Raw genomic sequence first — 11,118 nt, forward strand, 5'->3', positions numbered from 1 at the left:
CAGGTGCGAGCTCGCAGAAGCGAGCCTTCCATCGCAGATGCATCCAGGCATGAAGAGAAGCAGTGGTCGCATATGTGACGAAATTTTTGCACCTGCGAGGTAGCAGATGCGAAGCAATGTATGCATAAGCGGAAAGGGGAAGGGGAGATGGCATGTGCAGAAGCGCAGGTGCGGCTTTCGCAGAAGTGCTGAAAAAGGCGAAGGTGCAGATTTTGGGGAAGAAGCGGGCTATGAGGGCGCACCTGCGAGACCGCAGAAGCGGTAAAGGTGCAGATTTTGGGGAAGAAGCGGGCTATGAGGGCGCACCTGCGAGACCGCAGAAGCGGGCAAATTGCCGCAGGTGCGAAAACCCCTGGGTAGTACAAAAGTAGAGGGATTCCGAGCTTTTGCCATTTTTGGGCATTTCAAGCTCGGGTTGGGCGATTTTTGAGCGAGGTTTTCACGGGAAAACTTGAGATAAATCCCTTGTGATCATTTCTACTCCATAATATTGAATTATTATCGAATAATCCGACTAGATTATATGTTTTTTAGGTGTAAATCGGGGGTTTGAACTTAGTGATTTGAAAATAAGATTTGAAGATTTGGAGGTCGAGTTGAGGTCGGATTTGGGTAAAATTTGTATGGTTAGACTCAAGGTTGAATGGGCTTTCGGATTTTGTAAATTTTGCCGAGTTCCGAGATGTGGGTCCCACAGGCAAATTTTGAGCTAAATTTCGGATTTTTATGAGAAATTAGTATTTTCTTATGGAATTAATTCCAATAAAGTTTATTGACTGAATCGAATTATTTATGGCTAGATTCGAGGCGTTTGGAGGCCAATTCGCTAGGCAAAGACATTGCAGAATAAAGAATTACACGGTTTGAGGTAAGTAACAGTTCTAAATTTGGTCTTGAGGGTATGAAACCCCGAATTATATGTTATGTGATTGGTTTTGAGGTGACGCATATGCTAGGTGATAGACGTGTGGATGTGCACCGTAGGAATTGTGACTTGGTCAAATTCCATGGAAATGTATAGTTGTATAATCTGTTGATACCAGTACATTCTCTATGAGTTAGAGAAAATTGCGCTGAGACTCGTATTATAAATCATGCTTAGACATATGTTGTTATTATTGGTACCCACTGGGGTCATTTCTGTGGTTGAATAATATGTTCAAATTGTAATTTCACACTCAGTCATGTTTATTCATTTCATATCATATCTTAGTCTCTATTACTATTTGTTAATACATCATATTATCATTTTAGGCTGATTATCATGATTTATGAGAGCCCGAGAAACTGGAGAGGTTGATGACTGAGTGAGGCCGAGGGCCTAATTGTGGGGATTTTATGGGATCGGGTTGCACGCCGCAACATATTGTATTGATTTATGACATGATTGGCTTGATATAGCGCTTGGGCTGAATGAGCCCCTCCGGAGTCTGTACACACCCCCAATGAGTATAGGTACCTACTGAGTGCAAGTGTCGAGTGATGTGTGACTGTGAGGAATGAACGACTGTGAGGAAAGAGTGAATGGGATGACTGAGTGACTGTTACTTAGAGAGGATGCATTGATTTTATTATTTGCTGCATTTCAGCTGTCATATATCACTATTTTGGAAATTTCGAAAAAATATTATTTTCTGTTTCGGTCAAACTTGATATGAAATTTCAGTGAAATCTTAAAACTTGAGAGCATGCCTACTCTTTTATATTTGAAAGTACTGTATTTGAACTTAGCTGAGAAGCTCGTCACTAATTTCAGTTCTTTATTTATTATTGTTACTTACTGAGTTGGTTGTACTCATACTACACCCTACACTTCGTGTGTAGATCCAGGTGATCTCGAATACAGTAAGTATTGGTTCTTTCACACAGTCAATTTTCTAGAGATTTAGAGGTAGCTCCCATATTTCGTAGACCTTGTCTCTCCGTCCCTATCTCTTTGTTTATTGTATTTGGTCTCAGATTATTATAGGTCGTATTTTCCAGACTTGTAATGTATAGATGCTCATGTACTCAGTGACACCAGATTTTGGGAGTGTTTGTATCGGTATTTGCGAGACTTGTGGATTGTGTTTAAATATTATATTTTCAAACTTAAAAGAAATTGTGGTTAATTGAGGTTGTCGGCTTGCCTAGTATCGAGATAGGCACCATCACGACAGGTTAGGATTTTGGGTCATGACAAGTTGGTATCAGAGCCTAGGTTACATAGGTCTCACGAGTCATGAGTAGGTTTAGTAGAGTCTTGCGGATCTGTACGGAGACATCTGTACTTATTTTCGGGAGGCTGCTGAACCCTTAGGAAAATTTAATTTTCTTGTATTCTATCGTGCAAACTTGTTGATTCCGGAAAAACTAAAATTATGTTATTCTATTCTCTCACAGATGGTGAGAACACGTACTACCGGATTGGAAGGTCAGCCACCAGTTAGGGCCGCGAGAGGCCGGGGTCGTGGTAGAGGCCGGGGTCGTGGTAGAGGCCGGGGCCGACAGTTGGACCAGCACCTGTAGGACCACTAGTTGCTCCACCTCAGGAGCAGATTCCAGATATAGCTGAGCTGACAGGACCAGCTCAGGCACCAACTGTGCCCATTGAGATTCCAGGCCTTCAGGAGACTTTGGCCCAAATATTGACAGTTTGCGTTGGTCTTGCTCAGGTGGTTTCGGCTCAGGCCGGGGGAGGTACTCATACCCCGGTAGCATGTACTCCAGATCATGTAGTACTGGGTCTTAAGATACCGGGGACACTACCAGCCCAGCCGGTTGCAGTTGTTCAGGCCCCGATAGTCCCCGTTATGGCAGATGATGAGCAGAGGAGACTTGAGAGATTTGGGAGGCTTCGACCTCCATCATTTAGCGGTGCTGAGTCAGAGGATGCTCAGGGTTTTATGGATAAGTGCCAACGGATGCTTCAGACGGCGGGTATTCTGGAGACCAGTGGGGTCTCGTTCACTATTTTTCAGTTTTCTAGGGCTGCCTTCAGATGTTGGGAGGCTTATGAGAGACGCAGGACGGTCGGTGCAGTACCACTTACATGGCAGGAATTCTTTGTTCTCTTTGTGTAGAAGTTTGTGCCACAGTCTCGTAGAGAAGAGCTACGCAGACAGTTTGAGCAGTTACGTCAGGATGGCATGTCTGTGATGCAGTACGAGATGAGATTTTCTGAGTTGGCTCGCCATGCCGTTTGGTTGGTTCCCACTGATAGGGAGAGGATTAGGACGTTCATTGATGGCCTCATATATCAGCTACGGTTACTTATGACTCGGGAGAGAGTATCTGGTGCTACTTTTGATGAGGTTGTTGACATTGCTCGGAAGATAGAGATTGTCTGTAGTCAAGAACATAGAGAGAGGGAGGCCAAGAGGCCTCGTGGACCAGGTGATTTCAGCGGTGTTCCATCAGGGGGTCAGTTTTAACACGGCAGGGGTTGTCCTTACAGACACGCACAGACGGGTCATCCAGTTCACCGTGGTGCATCATCCAGCCATAGTTCATACAGTTCTCATCAGGGTCAGCCATCTCTCGGTGCCCTTCCAACCCAGAGTTCGTCCCATGCCTCTTCAGTTCAGGGTTCATTTGCCTCGGGTGCTTCTAGTAGTTATTCTGGTTCTCGGGGCCTGATTCAGTCCGCACCACCACCAGTACCGGGGAGCTGCTTTAAGTGCGGGGAATTTGGGTATATGTGGAGAATGTTTCCTTGTCGCTCGTGAGGTTCAGTGCTGCAGAGGAGTCAGACTACAACTTCAACATCGGTTACTTTACCACCCGCCTAGCTAACACATAGTGGGGGCCAGTCAGGTAGGGGTCTCCCAAGAGGGGGAGGCCAATCAGGTGGCAGTCGGGCCTGATTCTATGCTTTTCCTGCCAGGCCATATGTCGTTGCCTCAGATACAGTGATCACATGTATTGTCTCAGTATGCCATATAGAAGCTTCTATATTATTTGACTCTGGTTCTACTTATTCGTATGTATCATCGTACTTTACTCATTATCTGGATATGCCCTGTGAATCCTTAGTTTCACCTTAGTTTCATATGTTCATGTATCTATGTCGGTGGGCGAAACTATTATTGTAGACCGTGTATATCGGTCTTGTATGGTAACCATTGGGGGACTGGAGACTAGAGTTGATCTCTTATTGCTCAATATGGTCGATCATAGGTATGGAATGGTTGTCTCCATGTCATGCTATTCTGGACTGTCATGCAAAAATCGTGACGTTGGCAATACCGGGGTTGCCGAAAGTCGAATGGAAAGGTTCTCTAGATCATGTTCCCAGCAGGGTAATTTCTTATTTGAAAGCCCAAAGTATGGTTGGGAAGGGGTGTTTGTCATACTTGGATTTTGTGAGAGAAGTTGATGCAGATACTCCTACTATTGATTCAGTACCGGTAATGCGAGACTTTCCTGATGTATTTCCTGCAAACTTGCAGGGTATGCCGCCCGACATGGATATTGTTTTCGACTTTGACTTAGTGCAGGGCACTCAGCCCATTTCTATTCCTCTGTATCGTATGGCACCAGCTGAGTTAAAAGAATTGAAAGAGCAACTTCAGAAACTTCTTGATAAGGGGTTTATTAGGCCTAGTGTGTCGCCTAGGGGTGCATCGATTCTGTTTGTGAAAAAGAAAGATGGTACTATGCAGATGTGCATCGATTACAGGCAGTTGAACAAAGTTACAATCAAGAATAAGTATCCTTTTCCGCGTATTGATGATTTATTTGACCAACTTCAGGGAGCGAGGGTATTCTCCAAAATTGATTTGAGATCCGGGTATCACCAGTTGAAAATTCGGCATTCGGACATTCTAACGATGGCATTCAAGACTCGTTATGGTCACTATGAATTTCTTGTGATGTCATTTTGACTAGCCAATGCCCCATCAACATTTATGCACCTGATGAATAGCGTATTCCATCCATATCTTGACTCATTTGTCATGGTATTTTTTGATGATATCCTGGTATACTCACGTATCCAGGAGGATCATTCACATCACTTGGGTATTGTATTGCATAGGCTGATATAGGAGAAACCATATGCCAAATTCTCTAAGTGTGAGTACTGGCTTAGTTTAGTGGAATTCTTGGGACACATAGTGTCTAGTGAAGGGATTAATGTGGATCCGAAGAAAATAGAGGCAGTTCAGAGTTGGCACAGACCATCTTCAGTTACTGAGATTCGGAGTTTTCTCTGCTTGGCCAGTTATTATCATCGTTTCGTGAAGGGATTCTCGTCTATTGCAACGCTTATGACTAAATTGACCGAGAAAGATGCTCCGTTCAGGTGGTAAGATGAATATGAAGAGAGCTTTCAGAAGCTCAAGACAGCTTTGACTACAGCTCTATTATTGGTGTTACCTACAAGTTCAGGGTCTTATACTGTGTATTGTGATGCATCGCATATTGGTCTCGGCACAATGCTTATGCAAGATGGTAGGGTGATTGCCTATACGTCCAGACATTTAAAGGTACATAAGAAGAATTATTCTGTCCACGTCCTTGAGTTAGCAGCTATTGTTCATGCCTTGAAACTTTGGTGGCATTACTTGTACGGTGTCCATTGTGAGGTTTATATCGATCACCGAAGTCTACAACATCTGTTTAAACAGAAGGATCTTAATTTGCGGCAACGAAGGTGGTTAGAGTTTCTTAAGGATTATGATATCACCATTCTCTATCATCCCGGAAAGGCCCATATGGTGGCCGATGCCTTGAGTTGTAAGGCGAAGAGTTTGTGTAGCTTAGCATAATTACCGGTAGCAGAGAGGCCTTTAGCTTTGGATGTTCATACCTTGGACAACCAGTTTATTAGATTGGATGTTTTCGAGCTGAATCAAGTTTTGGCTTGTGTGGTTTCTCGGTCTTCTTTATATGATCGCATCAGAGAGCGCCAGTATGATGATCCCCATTTGCTTGTCCTTAAGGACACGATTCAGCACGGTGATGCCAAGGAAGTCACTATTGGGGATGACAGTGTATTACGAATGTAGGGCAGGCTATGTGTGCCTAATGTAGATGGTTTGCATGAGTTGATTCTCCAGGAAGCTCACAGTTTGCGGTACTCCATTCATCCAAGTGCCGCAAAGATGTATAAGGCCGTTCTAGCCCAGGGGAAGATCCATCCCTAAATATCAATGATTCGGACAAGATCCATGTCCTAGAAAAATTCATCCCTCAATATAAATGCTTCAGGCAAGATCCATGCACAAGGAAAATCTATCCCTCAATATAAATGCTTCGGGCAAGATCCATGCCCAGGGAAAATCCATCCCTCAATATAAATCAACCGCACTCACTGGATGTGTGTGCAGACTCCGGAGGGGCTCCTTCAGCCCAAGCGCTATAAATCAACCGCGCTCACTAGGTGTGTGTGCAGACTCTGGAGGGGATCCTTCAGCCCAAGCTCTATATAAAGCCGATATGGCTTACTGCGGTGTGCAGTCCGATCCCATAATAATAATAAAGCCTATAAGGCATGCTGATGGCGGGCAGCCCCGATCCATATAATAATAATATATATAAAGCCAATATGGCCTGCTTGTAATCGAACGGTCATTTTGAGTATTATAACCCCGTTCCCCCATTTACTGCACAAGTAATTATTTACAGTTGTTTTATGACTTACCAGGTTAGTTGATTCGGGTCCGTAAAGATTTCGGAGTGAAATGAGACACTTAGTCTAGTAATTAAAAATTTAAGTTGGAAAAGTTGACCAGATATTGATTTATGTGTAAACGACCTCGAATTCGAATGTTTATGATTCCAATAGCTTTGTATGGTGATTTTGGACTTCGGAGCATGGCCGAAAAATTATTTGGAGGTCCGTAGTGGAATTAGGCTTGAAATGGTGAAAGTCGAATTTTTGGGAAGTTTGCCCGGGGGTTTGACTTTTTTATATCGGGGTCAAAATCCGGTTCTGAAAATTTTAATAGGTTTGTTATGTCATTTATGACTTGTGTGCAAAATTTGAGGTCAATCAGACTTGATTTGATAGGTTCTGGCGTCGTTTGTAGAAATTGGAAGTTTCAAAGTTCATTAGGCTTGAATTGGGGTATGATTCATGGTTTTAGTGTTGTTTGATGTGATTTGAAGGCTCGACTAAGTTCGTATGATGTTTTAGGACTTGTTGGTATATTTAGTTGAGGTCCCGTAGGCCTCGGGTGAGTTTCGGATGGTTAACGGATCAAATTCGGACTTAGAAGAAAAAGCTCAAGTTTCTGCCATTTGATGCAATCGCACCTGAGGAAATTCCATCGCAGGTGCAAGCTCGTAGATGCGTCCAGGCATGAAGAGAAGCAGTGGTCGCATGTGTGACGAAATTTCTGCACCTGCGAGGTCGCAGATGCAAAGCAATGTATGCAGAAGCGGAAAGGGGAAGGGGAGATGGCATGTGCAGAAGCGTAGGTGCGGCTTTCGCAAAAGTGCTGAAAGGGGCGAAGGTGTAGATTTTGGGGAAGAAGCGGGATATGAGGACGCACCTGCAAGACCGCAGAAGCGGGCAAATTGCCGCAGGTGCGAAAACCCCTAGGTAGTACAAAAGCAGAGGGATTCCGAGCTTTTGCCATTTTTGGGCATTTCAAGCTCGGGTTGGGCGATTTTTGAGCGAGGTTTTCACAGGAAAACTTGAGATAAGTCCCTTGTGATCATTTCTACTCCATAATATTGAATTATCATCGAATAATCCGACTAGATTATATGTTTTTTAGGTGTAAATCGGGGGTTTGAACTTAGTGATTTGAAAATAAGATTTGAAGATTTGGAGGTCGAGTTGAGGTCGGATTTGTGTAAAATTTGTATGGTTAGACTCGAGGTTGAATGAGCTTCCGGATTTTGTAAAATTTGTCGAGTTCTGAGATGTGGGCCCTACAGGCAAATTTTGAGCTAAATTTCGGATTTATATGAGAAATTAGTATTTTCTTATGGAATTAATTCCAATAAATTTTATTGACTGAATCGAATTATTTTTGGCTAGATTCGAGGCGTTTGGAGGCCAATTCACTAGGCAAAGACATTGCAGAATAAAGAATTACACGGTTTGAGATAAGTAACAGTTCTAAATTTGGTCTTGAGGGTATGAAACCCCGAATTATGTGTTATGTGATTGGTTTTGAGGTGACGCATATGCTAGGTGATGGACGTGTGGATGTGTACCGTAGGAATTGTGACTTGGTCAAATTCCATGGAAATGTATAGTTGTATAATCTGTTGATACCAGTACATTCTCTATGAGTTAGAGAAAATTACGCTGAGACTCGTATTATAAATCATGCTTAGACATATGTTGTTATTATTGTTACCCACTGGGGTCATTTCTGCGGTTGAATAATATGTTCAAATTGTAATTTCCCACTCAGTCATGTTTATTCATTTCATATCATATCTTAGTCTCTGTTACTATTTGTTAATACATCATATTATCATTTTAGGCAGATTATCATGATTTATGAGAGCCCGAGAGACTGGAGAGGTTGATGACTGAGTGAGGCCGAGGGCCTGATTGTGAGGATATTATGGGATCGGGTTGCACGCCGCAACATATTGTATTGATTTATGACATGATTGGCTTGATATAGCGCTTGGGCTGAAGGAGCCCCTCCGGAGTCTGTACACACCCCCAATGAGCATAGGTACCTACTGAGTGCAAGTGTCGAGTGATGCGTGACTGTGAGGAATGAGCGACTGTGAGGAAAGAGTGAATGGGATGACTGAGTGACTGTTACTTCGAGAGGATTTATTGATTTTATTATTTGCTGCATTTCAGCTGTCATATATCACTATTTTGGAAATTTCGGAAAAACATTATTTTCTGTTTCGGTCAAACTTGATATGAAATTTCAGTGAAATCTTAAAACTTGAGAGCATGCCTACTCTTTTATATTTGAAAGTACTGTATTTGAACTTAGCTGAGAAGCTCATCACTAATTTCAGTTCTTTATTTATTATTGTTACTTACTGAGTTGGTTGTACTCATACTACACCCTACACTTCATGTGTAGATCCAGGTGATCTCAAATACAGTAGGTATTGGTTCTTTAACATAGTCAATTTTCTAGAGATTTAGAGGTAGCTCCCATATTTCGTAGACCTTGTCTCTCCGTCCCTATCTCTTTGTTTATTGTATTTGGTCTCAGATTATTATAGGTCGTATTTTCCAGACTTGTAATGTATAGATGCTCATGTACTCAGTGACACCAGATTTTGGGAGTGTTTGTATCGGTATTTGCGAGACTTGTGGATTGTGTTTAAATATTATATTTTCAAACTTAAAAGAAATTGTGGTTTATTGAGGTTGTCGGCTTGCCTAGTATCGAGATAGGCACCATCACAACAGGTTAGGATTTTGGGTCGTGACAAGTTGGTATCAGAGCCTAGGTTACATAGGTCTCACGAGTCATGAGTAGGTTTAGTAGAGTCTTGCGGATCTGTACGGAGACGTCTGTACTTATTTTTGGGAGGCTGCTGAACCCTTAGGAAAATTTAATTTTCTTGTATTCTATCATGCAAACTTGTTGATTTCGGAAAAACTAAAATTATGTTATTCTATTCTCTCACAGATGGTGAGAACACGCACTACCGATTGGAAGGTCAGCCACCAGTTAGGGCCGCGAGAGGCCGGGGTCGTGGTAGAGGCCGAGGTAGAGGTCGAGGTATAGTTCGTACCACAGTTGGACCAGAACCTGTAGTACCACTAGTAGCTCCTCCTCAGGAGCAGATTCCAGATATAGCTGAGCCGACAAGACCAGCTCAGGCACCAACTGTGCCCATTGAGATTCCAGGCCTTCAGGAGACTTTGGCCCAGATATTGACAGTTTGCGCTGGTCTTGCTCAGGTGGTTTCGGCTCAGGCCGGGGGAGGTACTCATACCCCGGTAGCATGTACTCCAGATCATGTAGTACAGGATCTTCAGATACCGGGGGCACTACCAGCCCAGCCGGTTGCAGTTGTTCAGGCCTCGATAGTCCCCGTTATGGCAGATGATGAGCAGAGGAGACTTGAGAGATTTGGGAGGCTTCGACCTCCATCATTTAGCGGTGCTGAGTCAGAGGATGCTCAGGGTTTTCTGGATAAGTGCCAACGGATACTTTAGACGGCGGGTATTCTGGAGGCCAGTGGGGTCTCGTTCACTACTTTTCAGTTTTCTAGGGCTGCCTTCAGATGTTGGGAGGCTTATGAGAGACACAGGACGGTCAGTGCAGTACCACTTACATGGCAGGAATTCTTTGTTCTCTTTGTGTAGAAGTTTGTGCCGCAGTCTCGTAGAGAAGAGCTACACAGATAGTTTGAGCAGTTACGTCAGGATGGCATATCTGTGTTGCAGTACGAGATGAGATTTTCCGAGTTGGCTCGCCATGCCGTTTGGTTGGTTCCCACTGATAGGGAGAGGATTAGGACGTTAATTGATGGCCTCATATATCAGCTACGGTTACTTATGACTCGGGAGAGAGTATATGGTGCTACTTTTGATGAGGTTGTTGACATTGCTCGGAAGATAGAGATTGTCTATAGTCAGGAACATGGAGAGAGGGAGGCCAAGAGGCCTCGTGGAACAGGTGATTTCAGCGGTGTTCCATCAAGGGGTCAGTTTTAACACGGCAGGGGTCGTCCTTACAGACACGCACAGACGGGTCATCCAGTTCACCGTGGTGCATCATCCAGCCATAGTTCATACAGTTCTCATCAGGGTCAGCCATCTCTCGGTGCCCTTCCAGGCCAGAGTTCGTCCCGTGCCTCTTCAGTTCAGGGTTCATTTGCACCGGGTGCTTCTAGCAGTTATTCTGGTTCTCGGGGCCTGATTCAGTCTGCACCACCACCAGTACCGGGGAGCTGCTTTAAGTGCGCGGAATTTGGGTATATGTGGAGACAGTTTCCTCATCACTCGGGAGGTTCAGTGCTGCAGAGGAGTCTGACTACGACTTCAACATCGGTTACTTTACCACCATCCCAGCTAGCACATAGTGGGGGCCAGTCAGGTAGGCGTCGCCCAAGTGGGGGAGGCCAATCAGGTGGCGGTCGGGCCTGATTCTATGCTTTTCCTGCTAGGCCATATGTCGTTGCCTCAGATACAGTGATCACATGTATTGTGTCAGTGTGCCACATGTAAGCTTCTATATTATTTGA

At 43.9% G+C, this 11,118-nt stretch overlaps 1 protein-coding gene across 1 annotated transcript; it reads left to right on the top strand.

The window, feature by feature from the left end:
- The first annotated feature begins 2,792 nt into the window (after window positions 1-2,792).
- Window positions 2,793-3,413, top strand: LOC138905324 (uncharacterized). The gene is made up of 2 exons (XM_070193835.1): window positions 2,793-3,011; window positions 3,063-3,413. The coding sequence occupies exons 1-2, from the start codon at window positions 2,793-2,795 to the stop codon at window positions 3,411-3,413; spliced, it is 570 nt and encodes a 189-aa protein (XP_070049936.1).
- The last annotated feature ends 7,705 nt before the right edge of the window (window positions 3,414-11,118 follow it).

The sequence above is a fragment of the Nicotiana tomentosiformis genome, chromosome 2, assembly GCF_000390325.3.
Source record: "Nicotiana tomentosiformis chromosome 2, ASM39032v3, whole genome shotgun sequence".
Classification (NCBI taxonomy): Eukaryota; Viridiplantae; Streptophyta; class Magnoliopsida; order Solanales; family Solanaceae; genus Nicotiana; species Nicotiana tomentosiformis.